At 41.0% G+C, this 20,113-nt stretch overlaps 1 protein-coding gene across 2 annotated transcripts; it reads right to left on the reverse strand.

Moving 5' to 3' along the window:
• Positions 1–709: 709 nt before the first annotated feature.
• LOC136435679 (major facilitator superfamily domain-containing protein 4A-like) lies at positions 710–15,686 on the reverse strand. 2 transcript variants are annotated; one of them, XM_066429326.1, is made up of 11 exons: positions 15,276–15,686; positions 14,765–14,776; positions 9,724–9,901; positions 9,149–9,166; positions 8,158–8,406; positions 7,432–7,564; positions 5,825–5,919; positions 4,901–5,074; positions 3,958–4,176; positions 3,215–3,335; positions 710–1,929 (listed from the first exon to the last, which is right to left on the reverse strand). In XM_066429326.1, the coding sequence occupies exons 1-11, from the start codon at positions 15,644–15,646 to the stop codon at positions 1,766–1,768; spliced, it is 1,734 nt and encodes a 577-aa protein (XP_066285423.1). In that variant the 5' UTR covers positions 15,647–15,686; the 3' UTR covers positions 710–1,765. The 2 variants fall into 2 exon arrangements, with proteins under 2 accessions (XP_066285423.1, XP_066285424.1); XM_066429327.1 differs by lacking the exon at positions 14,765–14,776.
• Between the last annotated feature and the right edge of the window lie 4,427 nt (positions 15,687–20,113).

Here is a 20,113-nt window from a genome sequence, read left to right on the forward strand (position 1 = left end):
CATCAACACTCCTTAATGGATAGTGAGCGTTTGCATTCAACAGTTCGACTTCTACGTTAGCATGTGTGCATTGAATACATGTAGCAGAGAAAATAACAACAGATTTTTTTTACATCCACAATGCGTATTGTACAGTAATTGTGTTTTGTTTGTTTGTTCAGTACAACATTTTGTATTATGATTACAACAATGTCATTTGATTCAAGCAGCAAGCATAAAGGGAGACTAAACTTAAAATTGAAAAGTCTACTATACTTTCCTAGATAAACCCCAAAGTCAACTCCTCACTTGTTTTACATAAGCCCGTTATATATATATATATATATATATATATAGTTCAGGGCTTTCCCGTCATTTGTATCTTTGGCTGTTTCAATCAGGCTTTCCAGAGGATGGATTCAGAGGAATGTTCCAACGAATTCGAGGAGATGGTGAGCTTTGAATTTTGAAAATTCCTCGAAGTCCGTCCTCATGAAAGCCAGATCCAAAATCCTTGTTCATACTGACGTCACATATTGTGACCTTACAATTGATTAATTCAATCATCAGGCGAGTAGCAGATGGCGGACGAGCCCTGAACTATGGCGGACTTATGTAAATAATTGGGAACTTGACTTGGGGGAATATTTAGCAAAGTATAGTAGACTTTTCAATTTCAATTTAGCCTCCTTAAAGGAAGATACATAAAGATTTACCCTCATCGGCCATATCAGCGTTTTCGTCCCATTTCCTTCGTTTTTTCCATACGTACTGTATATATTAGATACAATATCATAAATCTGTACATAATTTGATAGAGCTATATAGTTTTACTTTCACAGCTTTCTGTTTGTAAACTCCATCTACTTAACATCTTCAGTCCACGACCAATATCTGCTTATATATAATATGATTATACTTATCATACATAAATCCATTTCAAACACCATTCATGTAATACTCAACAACAAGAGCGTTCTTACTACGTTTACGCAGCGTGCATTTCGCTTGAAAGCGATTAATACACGTATTTAGCAAATTTTGGTATCAACGGATGCTGGACGTTATTTGACAGACCATTTTACATGCAAATCTCAATACGACAAAGGTGTTCTATAGATCTATACTTTAGCCCTGTGCATATGCAACCCATTATTCACATCTCGCTTTTGAATTAGGACTAACAAAACAGAATTAAAGGTAGACATTAGTACCTTATAGTTTCCATTTAGTCATCAAAATACAGTCTGTAACCAACAGGTTTTCATCACCTTTGGGCTCTTTCTAAGCGAGCTGCATACCTTTGCAAGGCCCCCGTGCTTTTTGCCATTATTGTTATTAAAGTACATTGTACTTTTTGTTTCGAGTATATTCGGAAAATCTGGATGCTTGACATCATTCCGGATCCAGTTGACGACTGCAGTAGCTTACCCTGTTTCTTGATTATAGATGGCAACCAATTCTACTTGAAGCCAGTTCAATCTGAAATGTATTGTCAGTTTAATACTAGCCGTATACATGGTATACACACTTTCTCATCACCTTTTTAGCAGCCTTTACAACAACTTATGTCCGACCTGCCATTTTTTTAAAGTTTTTGTCGTCTTTTTCTTCCTTCTTTTCTGCCTTGTGTTCTGCCTTTTTTCCTCTGTTTTGGCAATAATTTCTACCTCCCTTAAGACCAAAAAAGCGACCAAAAAGGATTTTGAAAATTGCCCTACAAGCTACTACTGGAAGCTACATATGTGAAATACGACGTTTCTAAGATGGCGCGCCTTTACGTTCGTCATGATCCTGCCTTGTGTTCGGTGGATGTGGGAGACTTTGGGAGACTCGCCAGTTCGACCGTATCGTCCATGACCGTGTAGTAAGAGGTCGGACCCTTGTTGAGAAGGGTGTCCCGTTTGGAGCAGCACCACCGGCACCACCAGTACGGGTGAGAGTTCGACGCTGCAAACAAAAGACGTGCGTCAGTACTTAAAAAAAGTAAAAAAAGTTCTTCAACACGTACATTATAAAACTCGCTCTTGTCCTAGCCATTCTGCAAGAGTTACACTCAAATTAAAGAAAAGCTACAAACAAAAAACGAAAATCCTTCTATGCTATGCTTAATATATTCCAAAGTCAAATTTTTACTTCAAGTTGTTTCACATAAGTCCGTCATAGTTCTTGGATTTTCCACAGTTTGCAACTTATGCCGTGCTGACGCCTTCTCGCCTGAAAATTGAATTAAATGACGTCAGTGTTTCAAATTTTTCACCTGATGATTGAATTTTAGAACACTGATGTCATATGATACAATCATCAGGTGAAAAATTTGAAACACTGACGTCATTTAATTCAATTTTCAGGCGAGAAGGCGTCAGCACGGCATAAGTTGCAAACTGTGGAAAAATCCCAGAACTATGACGGACTTATGTGAAACAACTTGAAGTAAGAATTTGACTTTGGAATATATTAAGCATAGCATAGAAGGATTTTTATTTTTTTTTGTGTAGCTTTCCTTTAAGATCGCCTGGTTAAGATGTAGTCTGTATCTTGTACATAATAATGTTTTAAATGATTGTTATCATATATACCTGCGCTTTCGGACTAACTTTCTTTCTTATTTCCGAATAAAGAATGATTTCACTACTCTAATTCATAATTATCTGAGCAATTTTACGTACTCTCTCTACCCCTCTCTCTCTCTCTCTCTCTCTCTCTCTCTCTCTGGGTCTCTCTCTCTCTCTCATATATATATAATGAGAGAGAGAGAACGGTATTCGTCTCTTGTCAAAGAAAAACGCAAATGTTCCATATGGTTGTCTTATAGGCGACTACCGTTCTATGCTATATATATGAATATATATATAGAGAGAGAGATAGAGAGAGAGAGAGAGAGAGGGAGCGAAAGAGGGAGAGAAAATCAGAGAGAGAGAGAGAGTACGCATTAAACACTGCTCAGATAATTATGAATTAGAGTAGTAGAATCATTCTTTATTCGGAAATAAGAAAGGAAGTAGGTGCCAACGTCTAGGTATATATGATAGATGTATATGATATACATTAAATGATCTTATTAATGCTCAGATAACAATCATATAAAACATAATTACGTACAGTCTACATCTTGACCAAACGATTTTGATTTTAGTGTAACTCTTCCAGAATGGCTTGATCCAGTGTCGTCACCATTTTGTCTTGCTAATACATATTGAAGTAAACGAAAATAAATGTATAAGTTAAAACTTACGTTTTTGCGTTCCGCTGGAGACAGAGGCGTAGAACCAGAGTGTGCAGAAGACGATCATGCCCAGCGCGGCCACCACACAACAGGACAGGACGAAACTCGGCGGACCGTACCATACAAACAACTGAGGGGAGGGGGGGGGGAGAGAACATCAGATGTTTTACATACCAAGTTTATATATATACAACAGAGGCACATTGCATACATCATTGTTTTGCACTAGACGGCCTATAATGCACATGTACAACAACAACACGCACATATATTTCCCACACTCATGTACAGAAGTCACAGTGAGATGACAAAGTAGGTGGGATGGAGGTTACGTGGCTTAGGACGAAAGTCACACCTCAAGCACGTCATTCAAAGAACCCCACACACTTAGCGATAGAGAAGTGGTCTTAATCTCTAAGCAGATGTTGGGGATTACTGAAGCGTCACCTTTCCTATATAGCTAGCTACCATTTTCTGCCCCAGACGACCTCCTCGAGGAATTTGATACAGAAAACAACATCTGAACATCTGTTTGGAGATTATAGTGGTGCATCCTAGTGTGAGTAGATTAAACTTATCAGTGCAGTCTTCACAGCTTGAACCTATGTCTAGTGTGTAACGTTTCATGCGCAAACAAACAAGCAACTAGTTAAAATTGTGAATTTTCCCAATCTTATTCAGTTGTTTTAGTAACTGCTTCACAGACAAAGAAACACACAAACAAACAAACAAACAAACAAACAAACACCCACCCTTCCCACTAGGACAGGTAGGACCATCTCCCCCGTGGCCGCTCCGATGACCAGCGCGCTGGTGATCGCGCCGGTCACTTTGACGTTCCGCTCCGCCATCGCAATGGACGACGGGTAGATACTGCTCAGGAAGAAGCCAAAGGTCATGGCGCCGGCGTACAGGGCAATGGGACTGTGGGGCATGCCCTGAATCACCAAGATGGCTGCGAGACAACCAACCTAAAAATGAGATGGGGAAAAAAAAAGAAAATAAACAAAGAGAAGGCAAAAATGTTTGAACGATTACTTATTTCTTTCAAAAATCTCTCTCTCTCTTCCTCTCTCTCTCTCTCTCTCTCTCTCTCTCTCTCTCTCTCTCTCTCTCTTTCTAACTCTTCTCGTGTCATCAATATAATAATGAATAAATCCTTGCACCACTACGTACTGGCTACATTTAACATTGGTAGTACTGAAAAACTTAGTGGACATCTTTGGGCAAATAGACATTTTTATGAATTACTATATGCACCAAGAAACTTTTGTCGCTACAATGCAGGTTCATACATTAGTAGCACAGCAACGACCGAGATATCTCAAGGACTTGATCAGCAAAAACAAGGGACAGCACTTCTGATATCATTACAGAAAAAGTGGGATCATTCGTCTTCCACTGTCTCGGAAAAAGAAGCCGAACCCAATAAGTTAGATTTTAGTGCCAATATTTACACTAGATTAGTCATATGTTATATACCATTGTCAGTCCGTCATTTCATGTGACATGCATTCGCAATTAGCCTCCGGGCAAGAACTTGCAATAAACTTTTCAATATCTCAACACCCATATGTTCCGACGACCCTATGTTAGGGTTACGGTGAAGGCCAGTAGCTTTAGGAACACAGCTGTGTCGGAACATAGGGATATGTAACCCAGGAACATGCAAGAATAACTAGTGTTTCCACCTACCAGGTTACACATGAGCATGGCCGGGGGCTGCAGCTTGGTAGCGATCGGGATGGAGACCAGTCTACCCAGGGCGAGGCTTCCCCAGAACGCCCCGGTCAGGTACGCGGCGTACTTAGAGCCGAGGTCGATCTTACTGATGACGGCGTAGGCGTAGATCCAACCTGCAAAGGCGGCCTGGAGAGAAACAATGGTCGGGTTACCATAAAGACAAGAGAATAGCTTGCTCATACCCCATTTTAGTGTTCGGGTAGGTTGCAGTGCTCTGTTTTTATCGGTATTTATGCAAAATATAGCTATATCGAGAAATTATATTAATGTCCGGACAGCTCACACCGGGAAGGTATCCCTAATTTTTTTTCAACGCGCTGTGTTCTTTTACGTTCTCGAGTCTCGTTCTCTGAGGAACGTTCTTACAGAGGGTAGGTATTTACTCATTTATACCTACATGTACAAATGTAGCATATGATTATCGTGAGGAAACTCGTGTAAAGTATGTTTCACAAGCTAGGGCACAACTTCAACGGGGCATGTCAGGATTCGAGACCCGAAAATCTGGGTTCTTGTCCAAACACACTATCATAACCCAACTGATTCGTTCCCTCCTTTGTTTGTTGTCCTGCCAAATACTGTACAAGATTTTATGCGACAGATCGATCAGAGGAGGGGAATGGGGCTAGATTAGCATCGATACCAGGCAATCATGATCGTGTTAATTATTTGTGGGCAGTAACTGTTATCATTTTATGCAAGCTGTAGGAACATCTGGGAGTAATATTGTTGTTCTCCTTCCCCAACACTATAATCAGTCATGGTGGTGCTATTATTGTCAACTACGTGTGAGGTTTTGATGAACTGAAAGACAAAGAGGTGTGACACTTTGAGGACTGAGTAACAAAGAAAGTGACAGGAACATGAATTTCTTACCTGTATGCCGTCGAACAGGAACAACAGTGTCGCCGTTAAAACCGTGACGACAATCGTTCTCAACTTCCCCACAGGGATCTCCTTTTTCTCGTCACCTGCAAGAATACGCAAAATAACATTTGTTTTGGTGGGATACGTTTTGTTACGTTTTTGATTTCATTTCATTTTGTCAACACACAAAATATCTTGCAACATATAGGGTCATCACCCAATCTAACATTGACGATACCGACTTCGGGGGACCTTTTGTCTGATCAGGTCAAAGGTGACCTGAAGTCGATATCGTCCGCCGTCATGACGTCACGTTTCCGGAAGGTTGACGCATGTAGGAAGTGAGTGGGTCAGGTACCAACAAGTATCACAAAGTAAGTTCTAAACGAGGCTTTACATGCCAATTTTTCAATTGCCACCCATGAATGTTTTTTTTTTTAACTTTCGCCTTTACGGATGTTTTCCTCTGTATTCTGAAGTTAAATTTCACCACTACGGGAACACCTTGTGAACCAGGGTAAGTAGCGGACTACTATTCTTTCGCACCCGAACCACCTTAGTCACTATGCCACGGGTACTTAGAACCGGTTTACCTATCAACGTTCCAGATTCATCCACCAATTCACGTTCATTTTCATGCTCTCCTTCCACTAAAAGTTGAAACATTTCATAAAATATTGAAATATAGGATGCCGTTTCAAACTGGTAAAACGAGATTGTCATATTTTAAGTTCAGTCAAAATTGTCCGATTAAGAAGACCGCTCAGGGGACCGATAAAAGCTTGTCTATGCTTGCGTCAATGACAGAAAATTTCTAATCGGCCACCAATCTTGTCACATTTGCTAGTTGGTCCTTATGTACAGATGGTCACTTGTACAAATTTGAATGCATCTCAATGGCATGGCGGTCCTTATGTAGATGTGACTATGTATTTGTTAGTTTGGGTTTGATTATAAATACAGTAGAAGCCAATTAATTGCACAATGGATTAACGCACACTTCTGTTAATTACACGGTTTCCCAAAATCCCAAACCGGTTCCCATTCACTGCAATGTTAGTGACTTCGCATTTTTGCGACAAATCATGTATTTGTTTGTTTGGGTTTGTTTATAAATACAGTAAAAGCCACTTAACTTCAAAACGGATAAACGCATACTTCTGCTAATTGCACGGTATCCCAATCCGGTTCCCATTCACTCCAATGTTAGTGACTTCGCATTTTTGCACGGCGGATCGTCACCAATGCCAGATAATTGTACAAAAAGTTGTCAAACATATCGCGATCGTTTAATCTGTATCTCGTATAAAGTTCACAAGATTTTTGACAAGTCCCCAAATATGTGTAAATAAAGTTAATAAGTGCATAATTTTGTCTGTTTTCTGTGTTAATCTTTCTGAATTCCTACACCACCTCTCGCCCCCCCCCCCGTGGGTCAACTTGTCTTTGTTGCTCCATCCGGATAATTGCACGAAATAGGCTGACAAATGGTATGTGGAGTTAAGCGGCTTGTGCTGTAAATAATAACAAAATCATACGTAACATCGCACATGCACGCATGAGAGATTCACCCCCCTCCTTCTTGATACAGAAACGTCTTATCGCCTGTGACTCACCGATGTCCTCGTACCCCCTCTTAGACTTCATGATGTCTTCCTTGACGCCCTCCCGGAGTAGCAGCTTCCCCCGGTGTTTCCCGTCGTTCCGCTGGTAGATCAGGAGCAACATGATCGCGAAAGCGATCGGAATCTGGACAATGAAAAACGGAACAGAATCGATGGTTGAAGGAAAATGAAATATATTATTGTTATGATTTTGACCTTATTTCCATCCAAAATTAGCTTCCATCAGAATCAGCTATTCTGCATGTGACCTTACATTAAATAAGCACATAACAGACAATTTTATGACTACATAAAACTTAAAAATTCCAGTTAAATATTTGTTTCAATAGAATTCTCTGTTTTTTCCCAATGCATATCATAACGTTAGTCTATGGCCGAATTTTTATACCTGATCTGAATGTCTCCTGGTTTCATCTACTCTTGTGTGACAAAACATTAGGTCCAACATGGAAAGAAAGTGGCCCTACCAAATTTTAGTATGTTTCTACAACCTTCGTCGTGTAGAGTGACCCACTACTTCTCGCATGTGGCCTTACGGACGCTACGGACACGTGACTTCTACACGGAACACGTGACTTCTACAAGGAACACGTGACTTCGACAGAGGTCAGTCTGAAGAATGCCTTACAGCATTGCAATCAAAGTTCCGTCTTTGAAAAATACATTTTTTAGCAACGTTAACACTTTCTACGAATTCTATGACATTGACTTTCTTACGTTTAAGCTCGCCATAATCCAGAAGGCGTATCGCACTTCCGTCTTGTGGATGGCGTCCGCCAACGAGTCCGCCCTGGTGACGTTGTTCATCCCCGTGGGGTCAACGCCCTCTGCCGGCATGAGTTCCCGGATGAAGGAGTCGTTGGAGTAGGTTACGTTGAGGAAAGTGTCGCAGTCCTGATCTAGGATGAAGGGTTCGGCTACCATTGGGCTGATGAACGCGCCCAACCCGTAACAAAAATGCAAGGCCTGTTGTAGAAAACATAACATTCTAGTAAAAAGGTAAATCAGTCATGTTCATATGAGGTGAAGCATAATGCTTTTTCAAGTAGCTAGTTGTAGTGCAATGCGGCTTCGCCACGGCTCGCGTTTTTGGCCGAACACACCTGGTCACTCCTACTCTTCTCGATAAGTGTGTTGGGTTCTTTTTAGACTTTTACGTGCAAAGGTTTGACGCGTGTGGCTTATGCCCGAAGCTCCCTCATACACGGGGCCGCCGGCTTTACGTCACCATCCGAAATGACTAATGCAATCCCTCAAAACATGTCCGAGCTGGAGTGGACATTCTGATGAAAATTATATTCTTATTACACAAACTAAACTACGTTAAGCTGACAGACTTTTCGGAAAATCCTCAGTCACCTTCAGGCAGGGCCTAATTGATTATACCACTTAGTGTCGCATGGCACCTGGCGTTGCGGCAAGGCTGCGGTCTAATACGTGCCTTCTATGCATATCTATCCCTCTTCCAAATTCAGAGAATACGAATGCTATAACAAAGACGGTTGTTTGAAAATATGTTGCTCTCTAAAGGTAGACATTACGTTACGTTAACTGCTATGATGAGCTAGGCATATTGAAAAAAATCAAACATATCTAAAACTTGCGGGTTTGTCTTGTTTGAATATAAGCCTAGAGGAAATACAACTGACGCCCGAATATTCTATGAGAGCTACTGCCTTCGAGTGACAATCAAAAAACGTGGACGTACCTGGAGGAAAGGCGAAACCTGCAAGGAAACAGAAAAAAATGATTAATGCTTTGATGCTCCAGAAAAAATGTAGATTGAGTGGACACGATGGCTTTTTGAAAATAACCCCACCAATATGTTAATATCATGCGATTCCTAAGTTAATATACCATTGGGTTGATGAAACAAACGGCACCTGTATTTTGTTGGTTGCCTCTTATCATTTTTGCATTTTTTTACAACTCGACCTTACATAAGTTATTAGAACGATTTTTGTTTCGAGAACAGAATCAACTTTCTATAATTATGTTATGAATTATTAAATCTATGTTATTTTTTTGTAAATCTAGATGGGGGAAGACCATCATGGCTTTTTTCTTTTTGTCGTGTATTTTTTTGTTCTATTCTTTTCAATTATGTACTACAAACTGATTTTAATATGTGCAAATAAATCAAATCAAATCAAAACAATCAACTTCCATAGTTGTACACTCCCGGTAAAACACATTATATATAACTTCCACATTTAAATTTACGTCCATGTTTGTAAATCCTTGCTACCATTGTGTTTCCGTGAAAAGTGAGTGTTTACTTACATCATGTGAGTATATTCTAATGAGTTGAACGTTCGCCACAGTGTCGATGCACCCCATGGCCACGCCCATTAAAGCCAGAACTAATGTCAGGATCCACAGGGTTCTGCACAGGTGGATGACGGACAGGGTCACGCCCACTGTAACCACGGCAACCAACAACGTGGGGTTGCCTGAAAACCTGTCAATCAAGAAAGAAGTGCTCAGAAAACGTTGACCGCGATAGAAAGAGAATCAATCAATCAATCAATCAATCAATCAATCAACGAATCAGTTAGCCAGCCAGTCAGCCAGCCAGCCAGCCAGCCAGCCAGCCAGCCAGCCAGCCAGCCAGCCAGCCAGCCAGCCAGCCAGCCAGCCAGTCAGTCAGTCAGTCACTCAGTCAGTCAGTCACTCAGTCACTCAGTCAGTCACTCAGTCACTCAGTCAATAAATCAATCAACCAACCAGCCAACCAATCAACAAATCAATCAATCAATTAATCGTTCTTTTGCTGTACCACAGATGTTACGTCTGTTATTTACAGGTTGACTTTCTGTTAGTTTAAATTATGATTTCGTTTGAATTGTTTTGTACATTGAAAATCGCCAAGATGGCGACATGTTTTCCCTGGGTAAATAAAAAACAAATGAAATTAAATCATCAAGCCTGTGAAAATGTATGAAACGCACATCAATGTCATCATCATCAGAAGAGTTGAAAACATATAAAGATTCGTCAATAAGACAAAGGAAAGTGTAAAATAAGATTGCAATCAACACCCGCCATCTTCCGTCGTTTAGCCCCCCTCTCACTAGACACAAGGCACTCTAGCGCCGTCGCTGCGTCGTAAACTAGATTTGTGTGACCCTTGACTTTATAATTGGAATATCATTTAAAACGTACAAGTATGACCAAAGAGACAACAAAACACACAAAGCTTAAAAAGATTCGTTTTTTGACGATGAAATTCGTTGAGTGCTTTGTCAATTCGATCGGCTGCAGCGACGCCACCAGCGTGCCGCGGGTCCAGTGAGAGGAGGGCTTAACTGAGCGGATGGTGGATGCTACCTGAAACGTCTGATCGTTTACAAAATGTATCCAGTTACTTCAGTAACTTTTGTATTGAGTATCTTATCACATTGATGTCTAACCTTCATTGAGGTAAGTGATAAATTGTTCAAACTGCGAAATAAGGATCTATCAATCAAAATAAGTGACAGAGAGCTGTCCATCAAAATTTAAAAGTTCGTCCATCAAGCAAACCGATTGGTCATTGTCTAAAATAAGATCTGACGTTTTGTCAATTATGTATCATAAAGTTTTCAGTCCATTCATTAATAACCAATGACACGTAGAGTATGGTAAGTTCTACCTTTTTACTCTCACTATTGAGAAACAATTAGCTTATCTATTTATTTATTTTTATTTATTGGATCAGCATGTACATGCCAGGGTTGCCTAACTAGCCGGAGGCTATTACTAAGGGCGAACCCATGTGCGGTCATAGGACTGTAGGTTTTGAACCACTCACACCGGGGCATGCCCCTACTCTTATCGATAAGTCCAGTGGGTTCTTTAACGTGCTCGAGGTGTGGCTTTCCTCAAACACGCGACCTCCATTTCACGTCCTATCTGAGGGACGTCCCTAACCGAAGCTAGGTACTCATTTGAACCCGAGTGAAGTGAGGAAAGTCGTGTAAAGTGCCTTCCCAAGGGCACAACGTCAACGGGACAAAATCAGGGAACCCCGGATTCGAACCCAGGACCTCTGGGCTCAGGGGCCAAACACTGCGCCACCGCGACGCCACTGCGCCAAAGTTTTTAGTCCATTCATTAAAAACCAATGATACCTGCACTAAAGTAAGGTTTCCCTTTTTAGTCTCAATTTCGGAAAACAATTAGCTTTGTTAAAGAAGAGCCAATTGTCTGTGATTAACAATAGGGGCATCATCAATAATTACGTATAAGATGTTAGCGTGATTGTCAGTTATCAATCCCCAAAAGTACGATTTGTCGTGAATTGTTATCTCGAAACGTGGTGTAAAAACGTTTGGCATCAGGGAGTACAAGTAATGCTACTGGTATTGTCAAAATATTGTATCGCGCGCTCTAGAGGTATACGCATGATTATAAAGACTGTCATTTTGTTAACGATTATGTGGCTTAATACCTTACTGTACTTCCTGTTAGATATTGACAAGTAAACTTATATCTTTTTTTTTTCACCACTAAAAAAAAGGTTTTTCCGCAATGCTTGGCCATATGGATCAAATTCCGTGGATTCGCGGGCCGAAGTTCGATCCTAGGGTCTGCCACAGCATGGACATGTTGTAAGGGATTTTATTTGTCATTTCGGATGGTGACGTAAAGCCGGCGGCCTCCTGTACTAGGGAGCTTCAAGCATAAGCCTCAAGCATCAAACCTCTACACGTAAAGGAACCCAACAAACTCATCGAGTAGAGTAGGGGGATGGCCCGGTGTGCTTGGCCAGCTACGCGAGCCACAGTGAAGCCATAGTGCACTACTAGCTAACCAAAACGCGCCATGCTTTGTCCACAGTCTGCGGTTCAACGTTTTACTTTACTTTTTCCTGGTGTCGTTTGCTGACTTAACACGGGTGTCAGCATCTTTCACTGACCCTGTAGTAGGAAAGGGCTCTAATCAAAACATATGCCATCTATACAACCCGCTATTCCAACATACTAACCCAATGAAGTTCACTAATACAATTATTTTCCTACAACATTCCACCAATGTCTCCCCTCTTCTCACCCGGGATTTTTATCTCTCTTCATCTCACAGGTCACAGATGTTTTACTTCCGCATATTGAATAAGAATGATGACGTGACAATGTAGGGCCGATAATTGTACCCTGTGGTACACAGGGCAGGTAAATGGTTTATTCCCAAGTGGGCGTTTTTTTTTAGCCTACGGAAGTCTTAAAAAAACATATAGGGGCTCATATTAGATATGGATCTATTTGGATGATGTACATCTTCTGATATCATAAAAATTGAGGGTATCTTTAAAGGCACCAACATATAACAGTCTTTAACATAAATAGTGCAACTATACGACGATTATTGGCATTCTGTTTGCATCATAGGAAATTTTTTCAAATGTGTGTGTTCGTTGCAAACCCGGTAAACCACCTCATGTCGTTACTCACTACTCTTTTTTGGCGAAGCTTCCGGAACGAGCTTAATAGTATATTTTACGCTCGTTTTTGATAAGTGTGATGTTTTTTTAACGCTCTCGGGGTCTCTCCTCAAACATGGGACCTCCATTCGAGACGTCCTATCTGAGAGACGTCCCTGACCGAGGCTAGGTACTCATTTTCACCTGAGTAAAGTGTGGAAAGTCGTGTTAAGTGCCTTTCTCAACGGAACAACGTCGGCGACATATCAGGAGATTCGTACCCCGGCCCTCTGGGTTCTGTGCCAAACACCATAACCGTTACGCTTAAACGACCCCACTTGCAACGTACGTTGTGACCCAGAGGACATCGACAAAGAAAATCTTGGACATCTGATCTTTGACACTGTTTAAAGATACATGTACAGGTCAACTGTTCGAGCAGTGAAAAAAAGAGGACCTTGAATTTGAATCGAGCAGAAAAGCCAGGTCCAATCTTAGAACATTGATCAAGATTTATGATATCGCAATGATAAACCATTATTATTTACAAGCCAACTTTGAGGGCGTGGAAAACAATACGCGTAAGAAATACAGGGGAAATATTTAAAAAAAGGTTAAATTTAGACTAGTCAACTCTGTTAGGATTTGATACCCCCCCCCCATCGGAGCCTCGGAGCCTCATCTGATCCTACTTTGGGGGTTTATTTGAACTATTCACCAAAATTATGGCGATCGTTTAATCCCACAGCCACACGCCCTTGGTAATAATGTCTGTCAAAAGTCTAACAGCATACTACAACTATTACTATACTACTACTACTACTAGTAGTAGTGGTGGTAGTAGTAGTAGTAGTAGTATAGTACAGACAAGGACACGGTACTAGACACACAAGTGTAGTTAAACGTTTTAAAAAAAGTTCAGGATTATCAGAAACCGTTCGAATCGGTCATTAGACAGCTCAAAGTTCGGAAACAGTTCAAAATAATCAGAAACAGTTCAAATTACTTAAAAGACAGTTTAACGTTCAGAAAACAGTTTGAAATGATCAAAATCACTTAAAATTGGTCAAAAGACAGTTCAACGTTCTAAGCTAAGTGTTTACAACAGTTTACAACAGCATACAGTACACTAGAAAACCTATTGCACCATAACAACTGAATGACGTCGTTAGATGGTATATATACGTGCATTTACCATCATCACCATAGTAAATTCCATGCAATGACCCACATACAGGGCAATTGTATGGCTATAAACGGATATAATTACGAAGGCGTAACCGAGAAATGACCAATTAGTTTTGAAAGGTCAACTCTTAAATAGCGGAGTTTACTCTGACGTCATTTTCAGACGTCGCAGCCGAGTGGCTCATTTTTTGCGGTTGTTGCTCTAACGTAGTTTAATTTAAGGTAGCAGAACACAGTTTTTTCGGCCTATGGGAATTTCTATAGTTTAGGGCCACACAATGAGTTGCTTTGGCGCGGTAGAAATTGTATAGCAAGGTGCACTAGAGAAATACAATATTCGATAAACTGACATGTTTGACATTAGGGTACAATCTTCAAAATATTCAAAAACCAAGTATTTGAGTATTTGCACCCTCTTTGAAATAGCACTTTGTAGAGGTCAAATGAACTGCAGCCGACTCACTTAGTTTCGTACGAGGGCGCATTCATACACGAACTGGAAATCTTCACAATTAAAAATCATACAGTCTCAAAGCCGACATATTCTTACACCTCAGAGCACAGTTTGCACTTGAATTCCTCTTATATGCAGCTTTCTACCCATTCCTCGAGACCTTTGGTCGTACTACTTTATGTACCCGGGTCATAGACCCCCGGTGGTCGCGGATGAATACTGTGTTCTGCGACCTTATAAAACATGACGGCCAACTTGAAAAGAAGACTTTACCAACTCACCTCTTTCCGAGACTGAGTGAACAGCAAGGAAAGACAGAAACACAGTTGCTATTAGTAGAGGCGGCTCAGTTATAAGTAGGCAACTTAGAAAGCGTTTATCGTGGAAGCACCCAGCCAACATATGTATCACGTTGTAGTTATCTAATGTCCAGAAGAATAAAAAGCTACCTTAGACATGCTCTATTTGGCGTTACTGTTACAGCTAGCAAAACAGAACATGAACAACTTTTCAGATCACAAGTTTGCCTTAGATAGACATGTAAAAAGCGGTGACTGTTTAGAAGCATGTTCTAGCACCTGTCTAACATTTCTTTCGTACATATGAGTGGGAGAGAGAGGGAGAGAGAGAGAGAGGGAGAGGGAGAGAGGGAGAGAGGGAGAGAGAGAGAGGGAGAGAGAGAGAGAGAGAGAGAGAGAGAGGGAGAGAGAGAGAAAGAGAGCTGCATAACAGTATGTCATCATCACCCAAGTTCGTGAACACTTACAACAGTACGTAAAGAAACATTCTTACCTTTCTACTAGGAGCCCTCCGAAAGTGGATCCAATCAGGAGACTGAGAGACTGTGCGAAGAACGCCCATGTCATGTCGCCTAGACTACTGCGTGTTAAACATCCCAAGTCCAAGAGAGTTGGTCCCAGAAAGGCGACACACGTTCCAAAACTCAGGAAAACACTACAGTACGTGAACGTGCACTGCCAATTGTCCTTTAGCCGCACTGTTTTTGTCGTGTCGTCTCGAGCTCCCCCCTTGTCCTCGGCTTTTTTCTTGCCGTTTTTGTCAGCGGTGTTTCCGTTCTGGCGGGCGGGCGGATGCGCGACAGGCCCCGCCGACACTGGCACGTCCTCCCCTTCGCTTCCAGGGCGTGGTGAACCGTTCTCCATTGCTGGACCTCGGCGTAACGCTTCCTACGGAAAAGACAACAAACGGACTAAAGATTCCATCGCACTACAGCCTGACTATAGTGTGCTCTAGCGTAGACAGATGTGGACTTTCCCAGGCAGTTTGCAAATCGATATCTGGTCGCCACGATACGCTTAGGGTCGAGGGCCAAGTTGCGAGAGTCCTTCGTTTCGACCCCAGCTCGCAGTGTAAACATTCTTAACATGTTACATGGGGATAACACTGGGAAGACGCCAGTCAAGGTCTGTTATGGTGGAAATACAATGTACATCTATAACATGGGTAAAACTAGTTCAAGAAAGTGCCGTATTACCATGCAAATATACATGATGATATGTAAATAATGCTATGTCACTTGTATGTAAATTACTGTGACTATCAGTATGCTAAATATGACCGATGTGTATTGACAAGAAAATTCTATCAAGAATGTTTATTTTTTTTTAATCAATGAAAATAATTTATAAAGCCATTATGTTGATGAAGCTATAATAATAACTATTACTAAATTCTGTATTATGAAATACTAACCATATATCTTGCCAATATAGTTTTCTAAAACTTTAAACTTATTTTGATTACATTATGACTCTGCAATAATGTTATAGAAAACCTTAAAGGCACCCAGAGTATTTTATGAGGCTTGAAAACTGGAAATATTCCAGTTGCTGTAATCTTTATGAAATTGACATTTAATGCCACTGTTTACCACATTTGCGTGCAGATTTCTTATCAAAAGTGCTCAAAAGTGAAATCAAAACATAAAAGTGCAAATATTTGACGGACATGCAATCACCCTCTCATTGGTCGAACCGCCAAATGTGATGGAAAGTCAGGATCAGTCTATCGGGCTTGGATTTTCTATCAGTTCTCACCACACAACGACATCGTATCTTTACTCCTTTAACCCTATCCAGACTGGGCTTTTTTGGTATATCTGGGACTGGGGGGGGGGCTGATTCGGCCCCCCCCTCATACTTTCCGAACTGTATGATGTATCATCACCAAATTTGCAGGGAGTGATATTCACGTCAAGTTTTATAATTCCTGTAATTTTGGTGACGTTATGACGTAATATGACGTAATTATGACGTCATCGATATTATTTTATTGGCTAAATAGGGAATTCCCGTAATATCTAAAGGTATTAAACAAAACGGTTTGTATTATTCATTTTAAGGTATGCAAGGCATACAACGTCAATGGTAAGTACGTTGACGTCAAAATGACGCCATAGAGTGACGTCATGTGTTGTTAGCGATCCCTTGGGATCCGCCATCTTGGATTGGCAATTTTGAAATTTTTAAAAATCCTTTTTTTCCACTTATGACCCCAAAGGACACTGAAAATAGACTAGAAACGTTAATTTAAATGTTTCTGATAAAGAAAATGTCAGGTATTGACGATTTTAAAGGCAAAAAAGCCTGCTGATACCTGAAATAGTGATATAGTCCGCCATCTTGGATTTTGACTGATTACGTCATCAAATTAGCATAAATTATGAATATTAAATCAGGAAAGTTACATCTAATTACATATGATGTTATAAATGTAGGAAAACTAGTGTAGTTGTGCAAGAAAACCTGAGAAATATCATTGTTTTCAAAAAATTAATGATTTTTGCATAAAATGCCTGTCAGAAACCCGTTGCCATGGCAACATGAAAAATGATAAACTTTAACCATTAGTATAAAATTGTTCCAAACAAAATTTTGGGAAAAGTCACCAAGTTTGGTAGTCGTAGCATACATCGTTTGGCAGTAATACGATGTCAAAGTTGCCGCGGGCACTTTTAGCCCCCCCCCAGTCTGGATAGGGTTAATGTCGATATGTAATGGTATAGTGTTATTGTGTGCACTATGTGTAGGAATGACTAGAAATTGGAGTTTTTTATTCAAGTTTCAAGCCTCATAAAATGCTCTGGATGCCTTTAAATTTTCTCTCCTGTATATATCAAAATGCTGAGTCACCACACGTGGTATAGAGAACAGTAATTTTGATACAGGGACAGGGGACTCACCAATAATCACCCCCAAGGGATCTGACTACACCACGAAACACAATTTTCCTCTCACCCCGACCCTTTGATAATGTTATTTGTCGGTCGGGAGGCACAGAGGGCAATCGTATATAAACTGTGTGTTCTACGTCAGCCTTTCCTTTACAGTTCTACTATAGAATTGGCTTTGAAAGGAGAGAAATCTAGAATTGTTGAATTTAGAACGCCATCCTAATTTTTCCACGTTTATAGACAGAAAAAACTACTCTCCTCTCAACATCACAAAACCCACACATTACAGAAATAATGGGGTCATTCGTCTTCCACTGACTCCAAAAAAGAAAATAGTCGAGCCAATAAGTTAGAATTTAGTGCTAGAAGTTAGACTAGAATAGTCACATGTTATACTGTTCATCATTGTCTGTCCGCCCTTTTCATGTTCCGAGTACTTGCAATTAGCCTACGGGCAAGAACTTGCAATAAACTAAACTAGTAAATATAAAGATCTACTCAAATGTTTCTTTTTTCTTTAAACGAATAAACAACAGGCCAAACAACACCAATATCATATGAACAAAAAGTATGCAATAATTATGATTATAACGTCATCGCTGTTTGAAATGTCATCGACTTTTTGTGAAATGACCTTTCTGAACTCTCGTCTTTAGTGACCAGTGTGACAGCTTGGATACGCCCTAAGGCACACAAAAATCTAAGTCGTAAAACCATCTTTGTCATATTTACACTGGAACTGTTCGCCGCAATGTGTATGTTTCGTAAAGCCCCCCTCTCACTGGACCCGCGACACGCTGGCGGCGTCGATGCGTCCTAAAACTGGATTTGTGTTACCCTTGACTTTATAATGCGAATATCATTCAAAACGTACAAGTATGACACAAATAAAAAAAAAACATACAAAACTTCAAAATATTCGTTTTTTTGTCGATGTCATTCATTGTGTGCTTTGTCAATTCCATCGGCCGCAGCGACGCCGCCAGCGTGCCGCGGGTCCAGTGAGAGGGGGGCTTAAGATTTTCTTTCGTTCAGACCCCTGTAGTGCCTGGTGACACATATATGCGCTGCAAGTGTCCTTTTTTCTGTAGCAGGGTATAGCTGTACCAGAAGGGGCTGCTGGCCTTTCCCCTTTAACGTGATCGTCACATGATGCTACGTCCGTTCCGAAATATGGGTGCAGCCCAAACCGTGATGTCCTGATCCAGCATTGAACCGGGGTCTCCCAGTTACAAACTGATTGGAACCAGGAGTTCAACTGTGAGGCTGCTAGCAATAAAACATCCCTCCTAAGACTTCTATCTAAGACTTTTAAAGCGCGTCGACATGTAACCTGGAAGCTAGACTGTTACCATGGCCTACAGGCAGGCTCCTCGGCTTCAGGGTCAACATGCCCCTGACTAAATTTTCCCTCATGCCGTCCAGTGGTTTGTCGGTATGTGACGTTTGCTGGTCCACATTTTTTTCAGTCTACGCGTGGTATGTGTGTTATCGAAATAAAAACAGCTCCATGCAGTTAAAATCAATTTTACAGTGAGTCTACGTTGGCTTCTGCTGCAAAATGTTTTACAAAATATTTCATCTACACGACCGTCAGTGACCTCCACATGCCTTGTTGACAATACACTTCAGCCCTGTCTGGAAACAGTACGCGTGTGGCCGGTATTAACAATTCAAGTAGCCGCCGGTCATATATCACATTCTTAATTAGATAAACAAGGCACCTTTTATACGGGTAGCAGGGCGAACTGCAAACGTGATACGCCTCCAAGTCTATCAACTGTAAACACAACACTAGAAAAATGTCCCTGCAGTTCCGTAAACCACTTCTTTCTTACATCAGAAGCTATCTGTCACCATAAAATCTAGAATTTTTGGACAGACAAGAACGACGTGACACTGCACTCACGTTTTTCATAACTTATTTCAACAGCGCCGCGTACAGAGAACAATATACCAATTTCTACACCTGGGTGGATTTAGCCTGGAATCCAAACCTATTATAGCTCCCGAGTCTCTCTCCGCTCTATTTGCGGAGAGAGACTCGGGAGATATAATAGGTTTGGATTCCAGGCTAGGGTGGATTGGGGAAAGTCGTGTAAATTGCCTTTCCCAAGGGCACAACATCGATGGCGTCAGGGGATTCGAACCCGGGACTGCTGGGTTCTGGGCCGAAGACCCTACCGTTACGCCACACGACCTCACAGGTTGGGCATTGTCTTGGGTTACAATTTTCCAGTCTTATTTCAGAAGTTATGTTAACATTGTATCTTAGGTCCGCTTTACACGACTATACTAGTAGTATATCAAGACATTTCCTAAGATGTCGCCATCGTAGTCTAGTCAAGAATGGTTTTAAAACGCACATCTGTTTAAGTTTCACGGCAACAACACTCGAAACAGCGTTTCCCCAATACAAGAGGGTGTAAATCAACAA

The sequence above is a fragment of the Branchiostoma lanceolatum genome, chromosome 5 (genome assembly GCF_035083965.1).
Source record: "Branchiostoma lanceolatum isolate klBraLanc5 chromosome 5, klBraLanc5.hap2, whole genome shotgun sequence".
NCBI lineage: Eukaryota > Metazoa > Chordata > Leptocardii > Amphioxiformes > Branchiostomatidae > Branchiostoma > Branchiostoma lanceolatum.

Excerpts from the sequence above, each read along its gene's own strand:
- LOC136435679 (XM_066429326.1), bottom strand. The coding sequence starts at position 15,646 with ATGGAGAACGGTTCACCACGCCCTGGAAGCGAAGGGGAGGACGTGCCA. Across the intron at positions 5,920-7,431 it reads GAGGGGGTACGAGGACATCG|GTGACGAGAAAAAGGAGATC; the intron begins GTGAGTCACAGG and ends GTATTCTTGCAG. Across the intron at positions 5,075-5,824 it reads TCCTGTTCGACGGCATACAG|GCCGCCTTTGCAGGTTGGAT; the intron begins GTAAGAAATTCA and ends GTTTCTCTCCAG.